The sequence below is a fragment of the Gymnoscopelus braueri genome, assembly GCF_963280865.1.
Source record: "Gymnoscopelus braueri genome assembly, chromosome: 15".
NCBI lineage: Eukaryota > Metazoa > Chordata > Actinopteri > Myctophiformes > Myctophidae > Gymnoscopelus > Gymnoscopelus braueri.
This window is the reverse complement of record NC_137620.1, coordinates 31,465,543-31,492,195: the sequence shown is the minus strand read 5'-3', so window position 1 is coordinate 31,492,195 and position 26,653 is coordinate 31,465,543. Positions and strand designations below refer to the sequence as shown.

General features: G+C 41.8%; 1 protein-coding gene across 1 annotated transcript in view; it reads left to right on the top strand.

Moving 5' to 3' along the window:
* Nucleotides 1–26,653, top strand: part of LOC308101484 (phospholipid-transporting ATPase ABCA1) — a gene marked incomplete at its 5' end in the record, with an annotated part of 254,815 nt that overhangs the window by 47,443 nt on the left and 180,719 nt on the right. The window contains 2 exons of the mRNA XM_080450900.1: nt 10,012–10,234; nt 14,933–15,154. Coding sequence (XP_080307026.1) covers nt 10,012–10,234; nt 14,933–15,154 — 445 coding nt within the window. The remainder of the gene's footprint in view (nt 1–10,011; nt 10,235–14,932; nt 15,155–26,653) is intronic.

Here is a 26,653-nt window from a genome sequence, read left to right as displayed (position 1 = left end):
AGATACAAAACAGTCACACCACATGGGGATATCGCAGAGACTATGCAATTCATAAATACAATAAAGAAATCATGGTCTGTTAACCACATGAACCCTTGCATCCCTATTCTGGGCATTTCATAATGTGTGGACGTTCGGGAAAAACGGGTGAACATTCGGTGAAAATAGCAGATCTACATGCTCAAAACATGACGGGTTATGAGCTCAGCTATATTCTGCGAAGCGATTTGTTGGAGAGGACAAAAAAAGGAGCTGACCAAATATGGAGACCGCGGTCAACAAAGTATATATGGTTTAAGTGGTTACTGCTAAAGCATATACGCATAGCAAACAAAGCCATATTCAATGGGTTGCAGGTTTAAAACTAAAAGAAACTTATAAAAGAATTTCGACACTGTTTTGAAGAAACCGTTGTGTTGCCAGTAATGTTTCTACAGTAAGTTGTTATAAATCAGTGGTTCTCAAAGAGGGGTCCGGGAACCCCCAGGGGACCTTTAGGGAGTTCCAGGGGGTCCCCAGCAAAATGAGGAACAGTTTAATGACAGTAACTCTGTTTCGTACTTTGGATATTTGAAAACAGCATATCTACTGTACAAGCTCAGAATGTGTTGTAATGTGATGCGTTGTGAGCTTGTAGATCAACTACCAAATAAATACAAATTATATATATATCATTTTGAAACACAAATCACAAATGTTCTTTTATGGGGGTGTCTGTCATAACATCTTTTTAAATGGGGGTCCAAGGTCAAATACACATCAATTTGGGGATGCTTGACAGGAAAATGTTTGAGAACCACTGTTTTAAATGACGGTGCTCTGATAGATGCCTTGGAGACATGCAATGAGAAAACACTAGTGCTATTAAAACCACATTGGCAGTAATGGTTTTATTGATTTAGTCTTCGCCTTTGTGTGCTATTGGTTCTCCATGAAAAACCTAGCTCCCCATGACTGATAATCGCGCTGTGGGTCCATGATTCTCTGCAGCTATCAAAGCACTGCAATATTTTCCACTTGCGTTCTGCATGCGTTTATATACCATACTGTAGCCCATGTTCAAGTTGACGGTTTTGCCTTCAGAAGAATCCAAGAATTCTACAAGGAATTTGTCTCGGTGAAGTTGGTGAGGTGGTGAAAACAAATTAGATATACATTTTTATATTTGATTCTCAAAAATATAAATACAATTTGAGATAAATATAGAAAACTGTCTCTATTTTTTCGACTATCCAATTTCACATGGTTACAATGCGTTGTGGAATTGTAATATTTCAGGACATCTGGTTAAATACTTTTTAAAATAATTGTATACAGTAATTGCGTATCCGTATTGGGTATTTGAAAGGCGCTATATAAATTCAAGTTATTATTATTATTATTAAGGTAATAACAAGCTCATATTAGAATTCAAGACATTTTCCTCAGTTTGGCATGACAAAAACCCTGCAAACAGTGCGGAGGCAATCGCGTACTACCATCGTAGTACAAGTCAAGAGTTGGAAATAGATTTCTTGTTGCTTGGTGATTTCTTGTATGCATACTGTATATGCCATCTAAGGAAATGGTTCTTAGACGAGAAGTGCTCAGCCCTTGTGATAATGATCTGAGATTAGACAATCAAAGTATGGTTTATTTCCTAACACCAAGCCCATTGTCTCAGTTTCCTCATTCTAAAACAAGGGATTAATAATTACAGAAGATAAATGGGAGCCATAAAGCAGTGCAATACCCTCAATCCCTCCGCCATTTACTCTTTCGCCCGCTTAGCCATTTGGGCATTTCCGTAAATTATTAACACTTGAAAACTGTTATTTCATTCATAAATAATTGAGGGTGGAATCACAAGAAGGAAGATGCACTAAACGCAGGCAGGCGTGATGCGATGGAGGCATCCCGGTAATTATTTTCTTCTGGAATTGTGTTGTTGCCAGCCAAAAGCAATGGAAGAGCATTGTGCATTCAGATGAACATGTTTGTACTGCACTGTAATGGTTTCTCACTTTAACCGAGGGACTAATCTGACTTTAAAGTGTAATCTTAAAAAAGAATAAAGACAGCAGAGAATTCAGATATTCTTAGATGTCTCATTAACATAAAATAGAGTTACCTTGAGAATATGAAATGGGTAATTTTTATCAACAGAAAGGATAAACTGATGAAAAAGGCGACACGCTATAGCAGTGACGCGTGTAATGTCTTAAGTTCCAACTAGAAAATGAAATGCATTTACCTGCAAATTTGATGAATTATGAAAGTTTGCAAGTAAAATAGAATCTCTGAATACATACACATACTTCAGTTTGTCCATTGTGTATTAACAACGCACGCACACACACAATGCAGTAGACTATTCACTTTCCTCTCTCTCTCTTTGCTGTAAGAGTGTATTGCATTGTTTCAAACCTTGTTCTCTTGGGTTCAAAATACATAACACATATATAATACATTTGAACCTAAAACTTGAAGGCTCAACATGAAGGCTCAACATGAAGGCTGGTGGTCAGATCTTGACCCCTGCGGTGTTGATACGACCTCATAGGCTATTATGTCAGAGGCATACAGGATGGACATAAGAACATAATACAGCACCAGGAATATTGTAGCATATGTACTGTAGCCTTTAAGCCACCTTAACCACTTAAACTGTATACACTTCGCGGCTGTACATCAAAGAGCGAGAATAGCAGATCTATAAGTATCACAACGATCTACAAGCATACGTTGTGATCTGCTATTTGTGTTGAATGTTTTCCTATTTTTGTCTCAAATGTTTGATTATTATGACATGTACAGAATATAGACACTAGGGTTCATGTGGTTAATGTACTCATTGTTGTTGCTTTGTTCCTTTCCTATAGAGCAGAGCACATGTAGAATAATTAATTCATGTTTTGAGTCATGAAAATAAGATATGTGTCACCCTGGGGTGTGGCTGGTGTCTGAAATATTTGGTTTTGGGTGGTGATGCTCATTGTTCAGCTGTGGTTATTTTGCCAAAGATGATGTAACTAATTTAATTAGTTACAATAACTCAAGTAATTAATTTACAGGTACATTTCTTTTTATATATTAACAATAAGATGGCTATACAAATTGCATTTTCTTAACACGTAATTGTGTATTTTACTTATAGCCTTATTGCAGGTACATGTAATGTACTACCAGTGACCGATGTAGAACCGCTTATTCTGTGCTAAATGTATGGCCAACTGAATTCTGTGGGCATGGGCAACCCTGAATGTACTTTATTTCATAAACTAACTCACTTTCCTCAGATTATATTACAATATACTGCATCCACAGGTTTAGATCTTCTCTTCTTATTCCATAAAATATAAAACAATTACAATTTAGAGATATTTTTGATATTTTGGTCGATACCGGTGACTTGTCGCTGGATTTATAACTTCTAACGAAACATTTTGTCGAGCTTATCTTAATAATATTGATAATTCTGTCTCATGAATTCCCTATCACCAGACAGCCAGCCGACTCAGGGGTTCATTCGGCTTCAAAATGAGTCCGAAAAGATTCCTGGCTGCCATAGTTGCGCGCGCGGGGCTCTCGGCCGAGCTCAGATCCTCTATCTCTTGATTTACTGCAAAGCCAGTCTCCCATAGCTCCCCTAAATTTAGGTCACGGATGCCAATGTAAGTGGAGACCTGTAACACAGACCCGCTAGGAGTTCTATTACTTAAGCACCTTTTGATCGATTAGGGAATGTATAATTCAACAGCATCTGGTGGCAAGGTTGTCAGAGTCAGACGTGGTGTGCATGACTGATCCCCACCAAACCCCCACCACCACCCCCCCCTCCGTAAGGGAGTTGAAGTAGGAGTTAACGGACACAATTTGACTGACATTAAGCGGATGGTGAGCGAGAATCGGCAGTGGTGTGATGCCAGATTTGGCATTCTGTATCTCATGTAATCATGACCAGAGGCTTAATCGTGGTATTTAACCCTTTAAGACCGGGAACGCATCTGTGTCATTTTTAGATTTTTTTGGGCTATTCAAAAATAGCTGATCTGCAAGCTCATAACTTGCAGATCTGCTATTTTGCAATCATGATTGTTTTTTTGCTAATCGTTGAATATATATAGGCTATATATGTTTTAAAGCTAACATTTTTAACTCAAATCTTTGCTTCTGGGGGGTCCCTGGAAGAGCATATTTTGAGATGGCGGCCAAATACATATCATTTTGGGGGTCCTTGACATGAAAAAAGTTTGAGAACCACTGATATTATAGCAACATAGGTTTTTTTCAAAAGAACTGTTAGGATTTAGAAGACATTTGTAGAATACCCAGAAGCAAAGATTTGCACAAATGTTCACGATTTTTCAAAAATAGCAGATCTACAAGCTCATAGCGCGGCACTCGGTGTCGCACTACGAGCTTGTATATCTGCTATTTTTGATTAGCCAAAGAAATCTTAAAATGACACACAAATGCGTTCCCGGTCTTAAAGGGTTAAAGAGCCCTGGTCTGCTCCATGCAGTTGAAGCTACTATATAAAACATTTTAGTTGGCTTCCCTCGTCTCTTTGGTTTAATTATACATATTTAGACATTCCTTCTAGTTTACCTTCGAGGTTCAATCTGACATGAGAGCAATAATAAATGAATACATAAATAAACTGTAAATCCAGTGTGCTCAGTGGAGCACAAATATCTGCCCGGGAGGCACACGGACGCTGTGCTGTGCACGTTGTATGAAAAGGCACAGTGCAATGGTGGAAAGCCTATGATAGGATGCTGATCGTTAATGACTTGTGTTAATTATGTTTGCACAGGGTCCAGACTGGGAACGCAAATCAGGCCAGACATGTAAATGACAGCAGCTCCCATGTCTGTCCAAATTGGCAATGAACAATGTCAGTCTATCCAAGTAATACAAACTGGACCATTTTGGGGAAATTACAAAAGTGTGGCTGCCCTGCCTCTCCATCGGGACCTGAGGAATCCGCAGGGGGGGAATTGTGTTTCTACGACACACGGTACAACTTTTCATAATGTGTGGCGCCCCCTGTGGGTCAAAGTGAAATTTAGGGTCGATCGGACGATGCCTTCATGTTTTTGGCTTTTTTTCCCCCTCAAGTAAGCCACTCCCACAAACTGTTTTTATCACATGACTTCAGAGTTCATTTGTAGCAATGGAGTAGCTAAACGTATGTTTTGAGGAAATGTTTTAATCTAATAATGCGGAAATTACCGTGGCCTATCCTCATCATCATCATAGCCTTTATTTAAACTCGGAGTACAATTGAGGGGCAGGCCCTCATTTTTTATGTAGCCGAGGTAACGATACAGAACACAATACGCAAGAGGTAGAGTCATCCATATGGGGTTGCGTCATGAACCTTTGAATCCAGAGAAAATACTATTTGACTCTATGGCCTAAAGCAGTGGTTCTCAAACTTTTTCATGTCAAAGACCCCAAAATTTACACTTATTAGCCCACGGACCCCCATTTGAAAAGATATGCCAGGAACCCCCCCATAAGAGAAGATTTTTACGGCTCTAGCAGTGATTCTCAACCATTTTAATTTCAAGGACCCCTTTGTTGACATGCATTAGGCTACGGACCCCCATTTAATGCCATTTCTATCTCTGGGACCCCAATTTATATTGTAAAATCAATGTTAATTTAACTCTGAGAGTGTACAAATGGAACCAAATGGACAGTAAGGGTCCATTTGGTTCCATTTGTACACTCAGAGTTACAGACCCATTAGGGTCAATTTGGTTTCTAACTATCCACCATTTAGCTGAGGACCCCCTGGAACTCCCTCAAGGACCCCTGGGGGTCCCCGGACCCCACTTTGAGAACCCATGGCCTAAAGTTCAAGACTTAAAGGCCAACACGTCAAGTGGGCTTTTATACTGCCACCATGAGGCTGATTTGAAAAATATGCTACTGGCAGCATGTAAACGAAATATGACGCTGATCGGTCGAGTAGTTTGCGAGATATCCTGCGGACAGTGTAATACGCAAAAAACACGATAGCAAGCGAGCGAAAACCTCCGGCCCGCTTCGCCCGGTGGAGATAAAAGCTTGTGTGGGGTTTCAGTGTTGTCTGCTGCTTTGGGGATTGAGCTCCTTAAAATGTTGGTGTCAACCGATGCTTTCTTTGCGGCTCAGAAAGCTTCCTGTGAACGTGATCTATCCCTTGTGGGAAGGCAGAAGTGCCCTCAGAACGGAGTCTCATTCGAGTTCTCAAATAACCGCTCTTTCCGCCTACAGTAGCCTCGGTGGAACTAACTTAATCTGTTTGTGTTCGAGTATTGACTCGTGCAAGACCTTTATAGCAGGGCATCGCTCTTTCCATACTAATGTTTCTCTAGGTGTTCTGACCTGATATTTTCAATGCCAAACATCCTTCTATGGAGAAAATCTGCATAAACCATGCATTTTCCAATGTCATTCCTTTCATATTCGTTTATTTCGTTGTGAAAATTAACGCCTTCTGAAGCCACAGAGCAGAAAACGAAGGCTCCAAACTTCCTGTAGTTGTCGGTGCCAACTGGAAAACCCGAAACCACTGACAACAGCCAATTAGAGGCTGATTTTGTACCGTCCTACAAGGCGATAAGCCTCGTTTTATTGCGATGCTGACAGGTGTGAACCACAAAACGAGTCCGCCCGTGTCCTAGTAAAACCACCCCGGTGCTGCTGTCATTATACTCATAACATTGGTCTCTCATTCAAGGCATACAGACAGGCTTCCGTATTTGTCTTTTGGTCAAAAGTATAACACCATTTTAATTTGGTAATATTTCACTTTGGTAATATTTCACAATGTTGTGCACGCTTGAAAATGTTTGTTTTGTATTCCTTGCCAGCAGTAGTGGAAAAAGTACTCAAATTGTTTACTTAAGTAAAAGTATCACTACTGCAATGTAGAAGTTCTCTGTTGCAAGTAAAAGTCCGGAATTCCAAATTTACTTGAATAAAAGTACAAAAGTATTGGTATAAAAATGTACTTAAAGACGGGGTGCTGTGATTTTCAGTGATTCCCCCCCCCCCTAAAACATAATCATCAGGTATTATGGTTATACTAGGGGGAAGATATTTTTCAAAAAAGTGTACAGAAATTGTTAAAATTGTTTTTATGTGGACACGCCTCCAGTTCATTAAGTATACCTGGTTCTCACCTTAGCACCTCCTCCACCACCTTAGCACCACCCATCTGTCCTAGTCCCTCCTCATGCCCACACCTGTTGTGTTATGATAATGAGGGGGAGGGTATGTTTTTACAATGTTACTAAAGCGCTGTTTCTCTATTGGTGCATTTGACCCTCAAGGTTTCAGCCTCCAGGAAGAAACTCCAAATAGTCAGAGAAGACATAAAACACCATAAAACCACCACCGTGGGGCTTAATGAAGTTCTATCAACCTCATAGACACATGAAAAACAGAAAAAGTGCAAAAACATGGCACCAGCTCTTTAAAGTACCAAAAGTAAAAGTACTAAAATGTTTGAAAATAGCCGATCTACAAGCTCACAACGCGTCGCATCGCGACGCGTTGTGAGCTTGTAGATCGGCTATTTTCAAATAGCCTATGTATAAAATAGGGCTAAAGTGGTTAATGCGTGTTTTATAATTTAATAATTTATATCTGCAAAGTAACTAGTAACTAAAGTTTTCAAATAATTGTAGTGGAGTAAAAGTACAATATTTGCCTCTGAGATGTAATGGAGTAGAAGTAAAAGTATAGACATTTGGAAATACTCCAGTAAAGTAAAAGTACCTCAAAATTGTACTTAAGTACAGTATGTACTTAGTTAATTTACACCACTGAGTATCACCTAATGAACCCAATTTAGATCTCATCATGATACACTTATGTTTTACATCACCTATTATATTATGTAAATATCCATAGCATCTGTCCCCACAATACAGCCTTCCCTATAATAACAACCTTCTGCAGACACAGGCAGGTATTAAAACTCTCCTCTCTATTCTTGACTAGTGCTGTTATATTGTGGAGAAAGGTGCAGGTGAAGCCTTTTGTAAAAGGCTCTTCTCATCTAGTAAATGGACTTCCAGCTACCCAAGCAGATTGTGCAGTAATTCACAATTAATATGAAACATTGGTCTGCAATACTACAGTACGTCTATCGATTGCCTGGTATGTGTCTTTTTATCAACCCTTTGGGGAGCTACTGGCCATGTTACAGTGTTACACTCTGAAAGGTCCGCTCCTGCTAACTAGAGAAAATATTTTTAATGACAAAGGAGGAGGAGGGGGGGGGGGGGGAAGAAACTCCTCACTACTGCTCCCACATCACGAAAAAAAGCCTTTATTGTCCAGGGCAAATTAGCAATTAAGGGAAGTAGGCCTTAGACTGAGCCGTTTTCACCTGGCAGGGATTCAATAAGCTCTTCAACAAATCACTCGCCCCAAAAAAGTTAGAGCCAGAATTAATTTAATGTAAATGTAGTGGAAATGTACTTTGATAAAAATCCTTTTGAGTCCAATGGCTTGAAAGTAACACGTCATTCTGATGATCACTGCATTATTGTCTTTGTGCGCTGTAGTGTCTATCTTTGCTGAAGCAGTGCTTTGCTTGCATTATGACCTTGTATTGATGGGCTGTAAGCATGCGTAATACGTGAAATCCATAAATGGTCCAAAATCTATTTGATATATCCCTTTCACCGTCTAATGACTCAGAGGTAGCACTTTGTTATATTGGCAGAGTAGGAAATATTGACATGGCATTTAGGTGGCATTATGAAGCCAGTTTAATATCGTCTTATTGTGTTGTAACAGCGTCCAATCATACATCATCTCTGGCATGGTGTGGGCCACTAAATGGCTTGAATGAACTGATGCACCAGCTACATGAAGGTTAGCTTAATGTGTAATGGAAGGGGGAAAAAATCCCCCTAACGCCACCTAATCTATAAAAGTCTTAGAGTCTTGATTGAAAATCTGTAGAGTGTGTCTCTTCCTGGACTTTCCATCATGACGCTGACATTTACAGCATCAACGTTTACTTGTTGCATGGCTCTTTTGTTATTGAAAGGGAGGAGGTTATATGCACAGTATATGACCATAGATACTCTCCCTTGCACTGGCATTAGCACAATATGTTATACACTTGTTTGATATCTGCTGCTAAGTGATGTATCTCACTGCACAAGAGACTGTGAGTGTATAACACACACCCACACACACACACACACACACACACACACACACACACACACACACACACACACACACACACACACACACACACACACACACACACACACACACACACACATATTATATTACTAGCACAAGAGACTGAGATGTTCGTTTTCTATTCTATTTTGAACTTGCATCTTACGGTATGTATATATTTGACATTTCGCCATGCTAGGCCTATATGACTTTTTTTTTCCTTTATTCTCTATTCTTATGACTATTTTTTAAACTAACATGTTGGGAGCTTGCACGAAAACACATATCAGCCACTCTTTTACACCTGTAATCTTGCGATGTAACAATAACGTTGACGTTGGTTAGCTCAAACGATGCAAGATTAAAGATAATCAAGATTAAAATGTCCTATTTAGCAAATCCGAGGCATGGCAAAGGAAAATAAAATGGGAAATGTAGTTCTAAAATATATCATTTTGCAAATTAGCGCCTCCGTTTCGGTTCAGTTCCCGTTTGGTCACAACAAATGTAATGCATCATAATCTGTCAAATAAACAGTTTTTTCTCGAGATGGGGGAAATAGTCAACCATAGTGCACCTGCAGCCCATTGTTTCTGGTTTAACGTTAACTGCCTGACATAAACATCTTTATATTGACATAGCGCTGGGGAGTGGACGGCAGATTAAAAACACATTACCTCCCAACTGGCAGCTTTTGCTTCCTAATCGAAAGCTGCCTTGTCAATAATGCAATATACCTGCCTCTGTCAGCTTGCGGTCCTTACTTTTTTTTGATTGCCTTCCCCCACCCCACTCCCCCCTCCCCCCCCACACTCCTACAACCAGCTTCATCCAGAGTATTGGAGGCATCCTGCCCATGTTCCTGGTGCTGGCGTTCATGTACACCGTGTGTATGACCATCAAAGGCCTGGTGCTAGAGAAGGAGCTCCGGCTCAAGGAAGTGATGCGCGCCGTCGGCGCGCAGAACAGCGCGCTTTGGTTCGCGTGGTTCGCTGAGAACTGCATCTTGCTCACTGTTCCGTGTGCACTCATAAGTGTCATGGTTAAGGTCAGTATGTGAGCGAGGCACGCCGTTATGCAGGATGCAAATCACAGAGCACAACCACGCAGTGGATGTTTGTGAAGGAGTTCATTTTTAGGCCAATTTCACCCCATAATGATTTTGTCCAAAACATGTTTGATGTCATTGCTTTGTGTTTTTTTGAGGAGAAATGCACAGCAAACTATATTATATGACCCCCCTGACATCAAAACTGTGGAATTTAGGTTAAAATCGCTGAAGTTTCCCTTTAACCCCATTAAGACCTGGAACGCATCTGTGTCACTTTAGATATCTTTGGCTATTCAAAAATAGCAGATCTACAAGTTCATAGCGCGGCACCGCGTGCCACGCTATGAACTTGTAGATCTGCTATTTTTGAAAAATCTTAATTTTTTTTTTTTAGATTTTTTAAAAAACTGTTTAGAACTGGATTTAGAAAACATGTTTAAGAATCGCCTCAGGTCTTAATGGGTTAAGCTGAAACGCTGTATTTTCTCCACTGAATGGCTAGGATAAAAGATGCTCGCTGCTATCATCATTAAACACAAAGTCAGTGTTCTGCAGGAACCTTATATCTCCAAGGAGACCTTTTTTCTTCTTTTTTTTTACATTACTGCCCATATCTGCTCGACTTTTTAAAATGAATTATCAGTAGTTTGCCCTAGTCCCAGAGTCATGGGCTATTTTCTGCATATCAGAAATAATGTTACCTGCCAAAACCCAGACAAAAAATCCTGAGGCTCTCACAAGAAAGAGAGGCTGATAAGTTTGTGAATGGATTACTCCTAGGAGGTGCAGGTCAGAAAACAAAGGTTGTGCTCTGTGATACGATATTCCTGCTCATGTTAAATCACAAAACTAATTAACGTGCAATCAATCAAAAATGAAGTATGACCCCGGGAATTTCCTCAAATCAGCATGTAATATCTCCTCATTTGCCCTTCATTTCTTGTAATTGCATCACCTTCTCTCGTGCGCTTTGTGGGTAACGATATCTCCGTGGTAGGCTTTGGAAAAAAAATGTTGTAAAGAAGATACGCAACAGTATTATGTGAGGAATTTGACACGGTGATGAAAAAATACGACCTGCTTTATGGAGAAGGCAGATCACTGTGTGTTTCCAAGACTGACACTGTGGCTCTACTACTGGATCAACGTAGTCCATGGAATTGAGAAAACTGGGGGAGTCGAGTTTCTCGTGCCCCGTATTGAAATGCTAGCGCTGTTAACTCTTTAAGACCGGGAACGCATCTGTGTGTCATTTTTAGATTTCTTTGGCTATTGAAAAATAGCAGATCTACAAGCTCATAGATCTGCTATTTTTTTTTTTAAATCATGAAAAGTTGTGCAAATATTTGATTTTTTTTTTGTTTTGTTTTTGGCAGACATTTGTAACTCAAATCTTTGCTTTTGGGCGTTCCTGGAACGAAATATTTTACAAACATTCGCTTTAAAAAATATATAATCAGAGATTTTCCCACAAATTTTCATGGTCTTTCAAAAATAGCAGATCTACAAGCTCATAGCTGAGATTTTAGATTTTTGAATAGCCAAAGAAATCTAAAAATGACACACAGATGCGTTCCTGGTCTTAATGGGTTAAAATAGGTGTCCATTTTTCATTTCTCTCCTAAGAAAGATTTATTGAAGGTGGTTTGTAATGGAAGACCCTTTTGGTCTCCTGTTGTTTATTAGTGCATTGTTCCTTTTTGCATCATTGATCCTGCTCCATGTAATTGTGTTGCTTATCTGGTGAATTGACTCCCCGTCTAAAGGCTAAGGTGCATGCAAGATAAATTATAAGACATTTATCACTGTGTGCAAGCATTGTGCGTCCCAGCAGGTACAGTAGCAATAGTGCTAGACATGGATAGTATAGATACAGCATCCTTTCAATGTCTCCTTTTTCATCTGCTTTGCTAATTAAATAGAAAAGGATGGTTCTTTTAGATCATCCTAATCAATTTTTGCAGTTTAATTGGAAAACGCTGCTTGCTAAATAAAAACTGATATTTGAACAGCTGCGCGAAATGTAATTTCCCATCAGCCTAATGTGTTTGCAAGCCATCGACAATTTGTAAACATTAATAACAATAAATTGAGTTAGCTGGGGTGCCTTGGAGGCACAAGTGCAAGCATGATGCATATTCAAATCAGAGGCCCATTCTAAATGATAATTTCACAGCCATCTTCGTCACATTAATAATAATAGCGAATCAGATGGTAATTATCGGAAAAGGCTGTATCTGGATTTGGGTGTGACGGCGACCAGTTTTGTCGTTTGCACCTGTGTCCGCTTGTCGTTGTATGCTTATACTTTCTTTTCCATTACGGGGGATGTAAAAGCATTTACTCTTTGGCACACATAATGATATATTGGAGTGCATGAACACTGGCCTCACACTCACCCCCTGTGGGCCAACACCTGAATCAAAGTTATTGGCTGGCAGAGCTTTGCCTTACGGAAAGGAACATTGATCGGCGATGATCGATACGTCTTTCCTTTCCCCTATATACTGTAGTATGTCCTTGTTTTGTCAAAGTGACCCAATGTTCCAAACTTGCGTCACATGGCAAGTTACAATTTTGATTGATTTCATCTGCGCGGCAAAGCTGACCGCTGTGACAAAATGCTAATTACACCAACTGGAGCCCACCCCCTCACTACGAAGACGGCTATTGACACCTCATCAATCACCCACCCACCCTACCACCCTACTGTAGGAATGAGGAAAGAGCCTGCAAAAAATGAGTGGTGGGCAATTATGTCCAAGGAGGCCAAGAGCTGTGGCTATGAGGTTTGAGGAGTTCGAACAATCTGTTCCTTTCTGACCTTGCGTTGTACCCAATTTTTTTTCTCTCCAAGCGATGGCGAAATGACCCTTCATGCACTCCCTCGTTTTATTTTTTTCTCTCAAGATTCATTGGAAGGTGCAGTCAATAACTAAAAAAAATGTTTTGTCACCACCTCCTCTTTGGTCCGGTCACTTTCTCCTCTCCCAGGTTCATTCGATCACGCATCTGTGTCACTTTTTGATTCAAGCAAAAAAAAAGCATTCTTTTACACTTTGGCTATTCAAAAATAGCAGATATACAAGCTTGTGGCGCGGCACCGAGTGCCGCGCTACGAGCTTGTAGATCTGCTATTTTTGAAAAATCATGAAAATGTGTGCAAATCTTTGAATATATATTGTTTTAAAGCAAAAACAATTAACTAAAATCTTTGCTTCTGGGGGTCCCTGGAACAAAATATTTTGAGATGGGGGGGTCCGCGGCCAAATACATATAAGTTTGGGGGTCCTTGAAAATGGATGAAATGACCCTTCATGCACTCCCAGTTTTATTTTTTTCTCAAGATTCATTGGAAGGTGCAGTCAATAACTAAAAATCCTTTTTGTCACCACCTCCTCTTGGGTCCGGGCCGCTTTTACCTCCCCTCTCCTCTCCCTTAGGTTCATTCGATCGTTGGCACGCTCCCTCCCTTTGTACATGACTTTAGCCTGGATCCTGTCAGTGGCGATGATCGTAAAGGGTATTGTCCTGGAGAAGGAGGTGAGGCTGAAGGAGACAGTGCGGATCATGGGCCTAAGGAACGCCATCTATTGGCTGAGCTGGGCGGTGTCCAGCGTGCTGCCTCTGTCCGTCTGTGCCCTCCTCCTCAGTCTAATACTCAAGGTGATTTCAAAAGTGATTCCACGGTTGATTCGAGGAGAACCCAGCGCTTTGTCCTTGGACGGCTTTGGGGGCATCAGTTAAGGCATGGGGGATTATTGGTCAATGTTAACATTTTGGGAATAACGTGTTGATTTTTTTAGAAATCAACACAGTTACACAGCTGCTCGCAAACAGTTGCCCTGCAAAAAGTTGTTGAATCTAACGCAAACCCCAAGCAGCTCTCAGAGCACACCGCAATGTGAACGCCATCCCCCCAGATCCTTACCCTAATCTTCAAACCAATGCCCTGGGGGTCGGCAAAGTATATAGGGTTCAAGTGGTTAAACGCCAAACACAAGCCTATAACATCAACTAAAATGAATGTATAGCAACACCAAACCCATGCCTGCTTAACGAGACTGAATAGCCATCCAGGATTAGAGAAGGGTTCTTCTCCGTGAATGCAGTGCGGCAGAGTGACGCACAAAAGACACTTCACAATGCACAGTATGACATCGGTCGACCTGCATAACAAACCTAAAGTAGTATGATTTGTGAGAAATTTGGCCAGCACTTTTTTTTAAAACAAACTCTGCCCGTTGCCATTCAGAATAAATCCAACGATCTATTACAATCATCCGTTTTTGTTATTTGATAATTAATGTGCTAATCGACCCTGGATTGTGTGTCATGAATCGATTGATCTCCTGAAGATGATGTCATCTAACCCCTCCCACCCCACCAGGGTTGCCAGATCTGCTTATTATAATTTCCCAGCAAGATTTTATTTGAAAATAGCCGATCTACAGGCTCACAACGCGTCGCATTGCGACGCGTTGTGAGCTTGTAGATCTGCTATTTTCAAATAGCTGATGTATATGTTAAAGTGCTTCTTTTGGGCTGGTTTTCCTAGACCTGGTTGCTTGTTTCTCTCACAGAATCTGGCAGAAGGAGTACAGTTTGAAAGCTCTTCAACTTCCCATATTTTGTGTCTCACATTCTTCTTCGTTATTAAACCCTTTCTGCTTCCTTCCCTCTACCACGGAGCAGTACGGGAAGGTGCTGCAGTACAGCGACCCGTCTGTGATCTTCGTCTTCCTGCTGGTGTTCTGCGTGACCACGGTCACGCAGTGCTTCTTCATCAGCTGCTTCTTCTCCAAGGCCAACTTGGCGGCGGCGTGCGGCGGCCTCATCTACTTCGTCCTCTACCTGCCGCACATCCTCTGCTACGCCTGGAGAGACGTCATGGGATTCCAGGTCAAGGTCGCCGTGGTAAGAAGGCCAGTGGTGGAAGAAGTACTCACGTGTTGTACTTAAGTAAAAACCTGCTATGAAAAATTTACTCGAGTAAAAGTACAAAAGTGTTCGCATGGAAATACACTTATTTCACTTTCAAATAAAATAAACATTAAAAGATAATATAAAAAATAAATGAAAAAGGTAATGGAAAAATCATGGCCCGCTCATGCATTAGAAGGACATTCTATCTAATGCATCAGGGCACCGTGATTTTTCCATTACTTTTTTCATTTATTTTTTATATTTTATATTTTTTTATGTTTATTTTATTTGAAAGTGAAATATCCCTTTAAGTACCGAAAGTAAAAGTACTCATTTTGCAGAATGTCCTATTTCCCAAGTTTCCAAATCCTATATAAAAATGCTTTGAAAATAGCAGATCTATAAGCTCACAACGCGTTGTGAGCTTGTAGATAGGCTATTTGAAAATAGCCGAAGTATGCATAGGGCTGAAGTGGTTAATGCATGTTTTGTAATAATAATCTAAATCTACAAATTAACTAGTGACCAAGGTTGTCAAATAATTGTAGTGGAGTAAAAAGTACAATATTTGCCTCTGAGATGTAGTGGAGTAAAAGTAAAGACAATTGGAAACACTCCAGTAAAGTAAGTATTCCTCAAAAGTGTACTTAAGTACAGTACTTGAGTAAATGTACTTAGTTACTTTACACCACTCTAAGAGGCACCCTCTTGACTCCTCAATGCGGTTTTGAATAATGCCATCTCTCGCTGTGGCTTGTGTTGGCTGCGAGAGTGTTCATCATATGAAGTGGTCCGTTGTTGTGTTTTTAAAGTTCTATTTTTGGTCATTGTATAACCTTGCTCGGGAATGAATTCCTTCTTTTTGTGTTTCATTTGCATTTTGTTTTATTTTATTTATGAATACGAGGCGGAAATGTGTCTGGGAATACATTGCCTTTCGAAGAAAAAAAGAACAGCTACTGTATAACCTGCCAGGTTAATGGATGGGGGCTTTTTATATACTACTCTAATTTTACCTCATCCATTCCTTACCATTTTCTTGTTCCCCATTGGGTTCAAACTTAAACCCAAGTTGTGACTTTATGGGCCTTGTATTTAAGAAAGGAACAGAATATGTATTCATTGCATGATATATAATGCCATTATTGTATGATATATAATCCCAGTGAGGTATATTTCTCATTAGCATACCTGTATACAAGTCTCCTGGTACTCGCGCTGACCGATGGGCTCAGGCTCCCCAACACACTGTTGGAGGAGTGTGTGTGAGCCTCAGCTCTGCTATCTGCTCCACAATATGCCCATCTTCTGTCTACAGCAACATCCTGACCAGTCGTTTAGCTCTGAGAGTGTCAAAAGGGGTTGAGTTGTACACACAAAGTTAACCAAACCTTCAGTGAACATATAGCCGATCTACAGAGTCAGTGAGCTTGTAGATCGGCTATTTTCTGGATATATATTTGGTGTAGAGGGAAAAAAGGAGGGGACCAAGTATAAAGCCCTGAGGGACCCTAGGCCCACTCAGGATTTTACCGGGTATCTACCTTACAATCCGATTGTGTCGCTGAACATGTGTTTGTTTGTCAAAAACTCGCCACTGCGCATGCGTATGCACCGCTGTTGCCAGATCGTGCGCAAGCAACAAGCAACCAGCTTCATGAAAAAACACAAAGCTGCGCACTGCGCATGCGTCGACGCACTTTCTCTAACCAATTTACACCCACTTCACGCTTACAACACCTCGACATGACATGGCAACCCAACCAACCTCACTCTCCCAGCCTATCAGCGTCGTCGCTCAAACACGAACGGCAGCCATTGCTTAGGTCCATTGTTTCTGTAGCCTGCTTTCTCCGGACTTTTCCACTTCACAAAGCTCTATAACTTCTTCTTTGAGGCACGGAATTTACTTATAACATATCGTTTGGATAGAATTTAGTTGTTTCACTTCATATGTGTGGTCACTTAATCATGACAGAGCCTATTTAAAAATAAAAATTCAGAGAACCGGCAGGGGCGGGCCGTCACACGCATGTATCCGAATAAGGCACCCTATTTTGGGCATGGCTATCTCAAAAGTCCCGTTGCATCACATTAGTCACGGAGGTGGTATGTTGACACACACACACACACACACACACACACACACACACACACACACACACACACACACACACACACACACACACACACACACACACACACACACACACACACACACACACACACAGATCTGTTGTGCTATAGTCACGGCTTTGTATTGCAAAAAAAAACGGGGAGACAGTCACACCACGCACGTCTCACAGTACAGTACAGTACAGTACAGTACAGACCATACAGTACAGTACAGACCGTACAGTACAGTACAGTGCAGTACAGACAGTACAGTACAGTTCAGTACAGTACAGTACAGACCGTACAGTACAGTACAGACCGTACAGTACAGACCGTACAGTACAGTACAGTACAGTACAGTACAGTACAGACCGTACAGTACAGTACAGCACAGTACAGACCGTACAGTACAGTACAGTACAGACCGTACAGTACAGACCGCACAGTACAGTACAGCACAGTACAGTACAGTACAGTACAGTACCGTACCGTACATACAGTACAGTACAGCACAGTACAGACTCTACAGTACAGTACAGTACAGTACAGACCATACAGTACCGTACAGTACAGTACAGTACAGTACAGACCGTACAGTACAGTACAGACCGTACAGTACATTACAGTACAGTACAGACCGTACAGTACAGTACAGTACAGTACAGACCGTACAGTACAGTACAGTACAGTACAGTACAGACCGTACAGTACAGTACAGTACAGTACAGTACAGACCGTACAGTACAGTACAGTACAGTACAGTACAGTACACACCGTACAGTACAGTCCGTACAGTACAGTACAGTACAAACCGTACAGTACATTACAGTACAGTACAGTACAGTACACACCGTACAGTACAGTACAGTACAGACCGTACAGTACAGACCGTACAGTACAGTACATTTTTTTTTAATTTATTTTTTTATCCCATGACTTTGTACCCCCAAACGACATTTTCTTTGGGGAGGTTAGGGGTGGGGGGGTTGGGGGGGGGGACTAGAATTCTGCCCGCGTAGCGGGCAGAACTTCTAGTACAGTACATGCCTCCTATTCTGCTTTCTGTCCCACGACTGAATAGTTGTATATTATCACTCTGCACAACTTCTTTAGATGACGTTTTTAATTAACTAACACATTCCTTTAAAGGGATAGTTCACCCAACAAATTACTTATTTTCAATCAAGTACGGCCCAACCGCGTGTACCCGTGAATCCATGAAGCATTCTTTGCAATCGAGATGAGACAAAACTCTACAGTCTCCAGGTACGGCTGGCTTATATATATACAGGATGATCCTCGCCCTGTTGAAATTGTATACCATTGCTCAACTTTCAGCGTAGCCTTTCTGAGTGACCTTTTACGGCAGCGCTGCGATCATTTGTCCCGTACGCGTATACAGGAATCTCTCATCTTCATTGCCATGCATCTGGGCACACACCTCCCCCCAGAGTTTCAAATGGGCCCAATGTTTCCTTGTTTATCAAGCTGAAATATCCTAGAGGCAGCCACAAAAAAAAACATCTCACTTTGTCGCCTGACATTGCGCTCAATTGTGTGTTCATCTCTTTTCATGGCACGCTAACTGTATATAGCTTGTCTCTTTGATCAACCCCGGCGCTGACAGACCAGCGGAGGCGGGCTTCACAGGCTCAAATTAGTCAGGCCTTTGATTTGCAGTTAGACATATATGCGGTAATGATCTCATTTTCTCTGTGGAGACAACTTGCCAGTTCTTGTCATTTTCACGCCGTAATTGGGTGACAGTTACAGTAATTGAGGCGTTTGAACATGTTCAGCATCATAAGGATATTTAACCCATTCAATCCGGGAACGCATCTCTGTCATTTTTAGATTTCTTTGGCTATTCAAAAATAGCAGATCTACAAGCTCATAGCGCTGCTATTTTTGAAAAATCGTGATTTTTATTTTGTGTGCAAATATTTCAATATATTTTTTTTAAAGCGAACATTTGTAAAATATTTTGTTCCAGGGACCCCCCCCCCCCCAGAAGCAAAGTTTTGTTACAAATATTCGATTTAAAAAATATATATTCAAATATTTGCAAAAAAAATCACGACTATTCAAAAATAGCAGATATACAAGGTCATAGCGCGGCACTCTGTGTCGCGCTATGACCTTGTAGATCTGCCATTTTTTAATAGCCAAAGTATAAAATAATGGCTAAAGTGGTTAAAAGCTAAAATGACAGATATGCTTTCCCGGTCTTAAATGGGTTAATCTCGACACTTTCCTACAGGAAAGGCCAATAAGGGCCTTGGCGTGGTGTGGTGGTGAGTTGTTGTTTTTCCTCTCTCTCTGTTCCTATACCAGATCAGCGGTTCTCTAGCGTATCTGGATCAGGGCCCACGGTCCACCCATCTGACCACTTAACACCGCAGTCGTCTGGCTGACGTGTGTCAAGCGGCAGCCTCACAGTCCACCAGTGGGCCCCCAGCCCACAGGTTGGGAACTAGATGGATTGGCTACCACTTTAATTAACATGAACAATGTCCCTCTGACCAGGCCAACATCCTGTTTTTGTCTCTGCTCTTACTCAGAGAAAGAGGGAGAGAGACTGGGTTGCTAGGCACACCCACAGTCCCTACATCGTCCTCGATAATGAAGTCATAAAACCAACCCTTCATTTCTAAATAGAAAAAGGGACGAAATATGACCAGAAAGGCCCACGGTATAGTACTGTATGTCAGACTGCTGGTGAGCAACACTGGTGCTCCCCAATAAACCGTGCTGCCTGTCACCTTTCCTGTTCTCCCTCTACACCTCTGACTTTTTATTCATAATTTTATTTTTTCAATGATGATGTATTGGGGAGATGGGGGAGAGTTATTTAACACTGTAAAACATAAAGTGGATGTATAATTAGATGTCTCTCTCTGTCCAAGAACAACAACAATCTCCATCGCTGTGGTTCTCTTTGACACGCCAGTGTCTCAGAGAATTGTGCACAGATGAGGCCTTAGACACAGCAAGAGGTTCGGGCCTCTGCGCGGCCCTCACACCGCCAATCCGACTGATATGCCCATATATGGAGATCTCTGTATCTGTCAGTCCTTGTCCCCTTCATGCCCATATATGAAGATCCCTGATGTCATCAGTATATGCCCATATATGGGCATGCTGATATGCCCATATGGAGATCTCTATATTATCTATCAGTCGTTGTCCCTTTTATGCTCATATATGGATATATCTTTATCTGTGTCAGTCCTTGTCCCTTTTAGACCCATATATGGAGATCCCTGATGTCATCAGTATATGCCCATATATGACCATGCCCCATGTTGTGCACATTTATGGAGCTGAGTGATTTGTTTGTGCCATGACGACTCATTGAGGTTAGACAACACACTCCATATTTGGGCGTAGCTGCATTGGGAACTCCTTATATGGTTATGGCTGAGTCATGGTGACATGAGTGCGTGACATCAGAGGTTTGCCCGCCCGCCGATCCTCCCTTAAGCCAATTTTAATATAAGGATGGAGAACACTGTGTGCTGAGTGGGACATAAACATTGACAAATGTTTATGTCCCAAAGTGGTTGGCAGGTGTGCCAACATGAAGGAGAGCAGGATGGCATTTTAAAATGGGCTCTTGATCTGTTCATAGATCATTCACCTGTTTCATTTGCATTATTACTTTACTGTGTAAGTACTGTTCTATGGGGGATAATGGAATAAAAACAAGGACCTCATCAAACTGCAGCATGAATTAGGCCGAGCAGAGTGTGTGTGTGTGTGTGTGTGTGTGTGTGTGTGTGTGTGTGTGTGTGTGTGTGTGTGTGTGTGTGTGTGTGTGTGTGTGTGTGTGTGTGTGTGTGTGTGTGTGTGTGTGTGTGTGTGTGTGTGTGTGTGTGTGTGTGTGTGTGTGTGTGCCGCTTGCACCCTGTGTGTTTTATCTAGACCTGTATTTATCTTTTAATATTTAGAGTTTAAAAATAATGTTGCATTTGGTGCGAAATGAGTAAGTTGTGTTCAATTGCAACTGCTTAAAAAAGTATTGTATACAATTTGTCAACGTAGCTTGTCATTCCATTCCACCATTGAATTATATGTGTGTTCTATCTTTTTGCATGGTATACAGACATACAAGTACATTATACAGACTATGCTTTGCTCTTCTTTGGATATTTTGATCTCCATTACATGTATAAAAGGCATGGTGCTGGCTCACAGCACACTTGGTTTGTCGCTGTCCATCAGCTGTGGTGCTGAACCTTTCTCTAATCGATGGATGGACTGTAGAGTGACTTGTTCTGCCCTTGGTTTGTCCATTCTATCACAACTGGCAACCTGTTTTCTTCTTTGTGTCCTTCAGAACAAGCTTGTCTTGCAGCTTTCTTGGCTCAATGGGTGTCACTTTATGACACTCGGCCAGTGACCTTGGGCCACTGGCCTACTTGAGGACCACGCAAGTCGATGTAAATCGGTCACGATGCATGTTGGGAATGCATGCCCTGCACAGTTATGCAATACCATTTGTACTATTCTCAGAGTATTCTGAGAATATTGATCTCTGTGTGTGTGTGTGTGTGTGTGTGTGTGTGTGTGTGTGTGTGTGTGTGTGTGTGTGTGTGTGTGTGTGTGTGTGTGTGTGTGTGTGTGTGTGTGTGTGTGTGTGTGTGTGTGTGTGTGTGTGTGTGTGTGTGTCTTTTATGCCAATACACTAAGTAATAGTATGGATATCTCTGTATCTGTCTGTCCTTGTCCCTTTTATGCCCATAAGGAGATCCCTGATGTCAGTATAATATTGTCAGATCAGCGTTTCTGGACAATGGGATCTCCATAATACTGTATGCCCATATACAGTATGGGTCGGCTCGGTGGTTCTGGAGTGGACACCCACCGATTCAAACGACTTTACACCGCTCACTGCACTCCTTCGGGTCCTCGTCGATAGGCCGGACGATTCTCGAGATGACAGATACACACTCTGACACTCACATGCACATGCACATGCACCCAAACATACAGAAAATTCACGACTGTAAAATAGCTGCAAACGTATCATCTAACTACACGTTAGATGATAGGTTTTCAGCTATTTTACAGCCGTGAATTTTTAAAGGATTTTTATCTGAAGAGCCCTTCGAGAGTAGCCTGGTTCCAGACCATAGAGCCCGCCCACTCTCTGAGTGGACTGCCTCTCTTGGTCTGGTGTTGTAATGTGAACCTAGGATTTATTCGGTACAAAAATGTATTGTCCAATGAGAGTCGGAGGTGGGGGTGGGGATCCCTTGTGATTGGTTTAGGGTAATTCTAAACCAATTCCAATTAGTTTAGGGAAATTCTAATCCCCTCCCCCTTGTAATGGCTTACACTAGAGCCAATGTCAGACTGAAGCTCCACGCAGCTTCAGTCTGATAATCAGGCTACTTCGAGAGGGCTTCGCCTCGGGGCCCCTGAGAGCCTATAGCTACACCCCTGTGGACAGTCCTTTGTGCCAATAGCCACACTTGCAAATGGACTACTAGGATATGAATTGGAGAACTTTAATACATGTTGAGAGACTGTGTTTATTCATAGACGGTTGTTGTCCGGATATTCGCTGTTGAAGGTCTGTTGACAGACTATTATTTATGTATTCATTCTGTACTTAATACCGGTATGTACAGTCTATGTCTTTCATACTGGATTCACTGCCGATTGATGTATAGCAATATACTGTATGTACTGTATATTCATTCATATATTTACGGTACATTTATATTCATTGATAGACTACTGTACATGCAGTATATGTTCACTAATTCAGAGATCCAGTGCAGATATCTAGGGCCAGCTGCTCAGTACCTTTATTTTTACTCTTATTTATCTTGGTTTGGTTCTTGACTCTTAACCCATTCAGACCTGGAACGCATCCGTGTGTCATTCTTTTCTTTTTTTTCTCTTTGGGCTATTCAACCAAGTGCCGCGCTATGAGCTTGTACATCTGCAATTTCTTTGAAAAATCGTGAAAATTCCTGAAAATCTTTGAATATATATTATTTTAAATATATTATTTAAAAGGTTTTTGAAAAAACTTGTTTTGCTATCAGTGGTATCAGTGGTTCTCAAACGTTTTTATGTCAAGGACCCCCAACATGATATGTATTTGGCCATGGACCCCCATCTCAAAATATTTTGTTCCAGGGACCCCTAGAAGCAAATATTTGAGTTACAAATGTTTGCATTAAAAATATATTCATAGATTTGCACACGTTTTCACGATTAAAAAAAATAGCAGATCTACAAGCTCATAGCCAAATATACTCGTGCCAAAGTGTAAAATAATGCTTTTTTTTAGCTCAAATCTAAAAATGCGACACAGATGCGTTCCAGGTCTAAATGGTTAAAGGAGCATTTCACCCCTGGAAGAACGGCTGCCCGCTGGCTGCATGAGCAGCAGCCGCCGCTGCCTCAACTCTATGGGGTGGAGTCCAAGACGGTTCAAGGTTGGACCAAATCTTGGGGACACCCCTTGGGGCTGTCTTTGGAGCTGGTCTGACTGAGACGCGTCGAGACAACATGTAGTGCGGAAAGGAATGAGACCATATGGTCGTGACGTAAATAACGTCACGATATCTTCGAAGATTACTAAATATCTAAAAACACAGATTATACACACAAAAAAAACAGGATCTTGTTTCTTGAGTCCTAAACTTCATTAAAATAAGATCTGGTAGCAAAATCGGCGAAATGTCCCTTTAAGGCTGCGGCATACTCCACGAACTACAACTTTTTTCATATTCGGCAGATCAATCAAACAAACTGACGCCTTTGCAGAGCAAAAAAATAACTCTGGCAGTGCATGCACAGTGCAAGTAAGTTGCACCTCCCCAGATCGTCTAACTAGCCGAACACCCACTAGCCAAACATCGTGTGAGATACTGTAGGTCAAACCCTCAATACGCTCATGATTTCTGTGTTTTTATTCAAGCAATCTGTCAGCAACGTACCATGGACAGTTATGAAGAAAGGCTGGCTGAGGATGTTAGGAGGGACAAACCTCTATAATCCCTATCTGAGGGACTACAAACACATCCAGATGGCAATTCATGAATGGATTAATGGAGAGAGCACACACTTTTTCCCACTGTCACCAGAAACGACAAAATCTCCGAGACAAATTGTCGGAGGTTGATAATGATAATGGACTTCATCTAAATATACTTTTCATACATAAGAATACAGCTCAAAGTGCTGTACAGTACAGAAAAAAAAAGAAAGAAAGCAAAAAACACAGATTGAAATAAAAAAACATCAGCAAATTCAATACAATATAATCACCTATACGATGCTTATCTTATCTTATCACTGTTATTAATGTTTTGACTGCAGGTGCATGCCAAAGCACAGCTGAAAGCAGTGTTTTACAAACAAAGAGACTTGGCATCTTCACAAACCAATGTCCTGTATTTTTCTCTCTCTCGCTCTCTATTTTTGTCCACTCAGTAAATGTGAAAATGTTTTTTTTTTTGTTTTGTTTTGAGTCACTGGAAACTCGTGGAGGCTACAGCGCTGCGCATGCTGGTCCCTTTTTTCCCCACCTCTGAACTACTGCCCTTTTCTCAAAGTAAAAATTGTTCTGTCTGCTTAGCCCCCACTTGCACTCCTCATTCAGGGGATTGGCTGTGGATTGTTTGTCGGCAGACAGACTACAGAGGGGGTTATCACCAGCTGTTTGGAATGGTGGTCCGGTTGAATCTTTTGGTGGTAGTACAAGGTGGCGGAAAATCTTTGCATCAGCCGGTATGGCTTCTGCCCACGGTGGTATGTTCTTCCTTTATGCGTAATGGAAGAATTAAGTGTTGAGGGAGGGGAAAAAAGCGTCAGTAAATGGCTGTGGCATCTGCCAGAGTTAAAATGCAGCGAGCAAATGAGGCATGATGAAACAGCTGGCAGGCAACATGGCAACGCTGAGTGATAGGCCATGGCAGATGATGTCTCACGGGCAGAACATCATTTGCAATTTCCTACGGTATGAAAGATCCAACCAATCTTTGTTTGTACCACATGAATTGCCCGCTGCAGTTTTCTCTCTAATTCTAATTGTCAGCATAGGACATTAAGTCATCGGGTATGGTTACTCTTCCTGTTTAGGCTGCAATAGATCATTGATCATGTATGATTATGGGAAGTTAGCCCCAGTCCAAGTAGCTGATTTAGCTGAGGTTATTGTTTAAAGCTCTCCATAGAATCCCCACTTGGCCAGGGGAGATACTGCTCTTATGAGGTTTAGGCAGTCCTACTTGTCAACCATTTGGTGTCCTACCCGACACCAGGGTAAAAATGAATCAACAGGGAGGCGCTCGGATGGCGCAGTGGTAAAGTGCCTGCCCACCACCGCAGAGACTGTGGGTTCGACTCCACCGTGGTACATCCGGCTTTGTCGCGTGTCTGCGAACACAATTGGCCCCTGTTCGGGGGAGGGCTTTTTGGGGTTTTAAGCGGAAGGTGTCAGAAAAGTTACCACAGGGATAACTGGCTTGTGGCGGCCAAGCGTTCATAGCGACGTCGCCATGTATCAATGGAAGAGTGTCACGATCCGCTCCTCGGACCGTGGACTGACTTTATTATTTAGCCTTTGTCTGACCTTTTATGGTATTGGACCCTTTTGGACCCTTTTGACCACGCTTTCTGTTGTATTGTTCCCTGTTCTCCTTGTACCTTTGTTTTGTAGTGTTGTCGTGGTGTTTCCTGTCTGCCCTAGTTGTTGCTTCCTGTCTTGTCTCTCTAGTATGTCTTTGTAATTGTAGTTCACCTGTGTCTTGTTCTGTTCCAGCCAATCATGTGTTAATTGTCCTTTGTTCTCACCTGTGCCTAGTTAGTCCCTGTCTATTTATATGTCCCTCTGTTTCCAGTCTGTGTCGGTTCATTAATGTTGTTACAGTGTTCTGTCTTGCCTTGTATTCCCCGTTTAGTTAATAAACCCCCCCTGCATCTGAATCGTTCTGTCTCCACTTCACTGTCTGCGCTTGGGTCCTACACCTCTCTGCCTCGCACCGTGACAGAATGAACCGACCAAATGGACCCAGCGGACAGCCCAGCAGATGGCTTTGAAGTACTTCTCTTCATTCCTGCCTAGCCGTTTGCCTGTTCACCTACCTGATCTCCAGCCTGTCGATGGCCAGCCTACTCATCAGCCTGCACCCCTTGGTTGTAGGCCTCCAGCCTCTCGGCTCCGAGCCTGCCTCTGTTGACCCCGTGTTCCCTGAGCCAGCCTTTGCTGAGACAACTGCTTCCCTATGCTGGGTCTCGCTAGGCTATTGTCAGGGGGAACCGGGCGAGGGGGCGTCATCGTCCTGGCCTTCGACACCGCCAATGCTCCCAGCTGCCCAGCATCCAGGAGCCTCCACTGCCCAGCATCCAGAA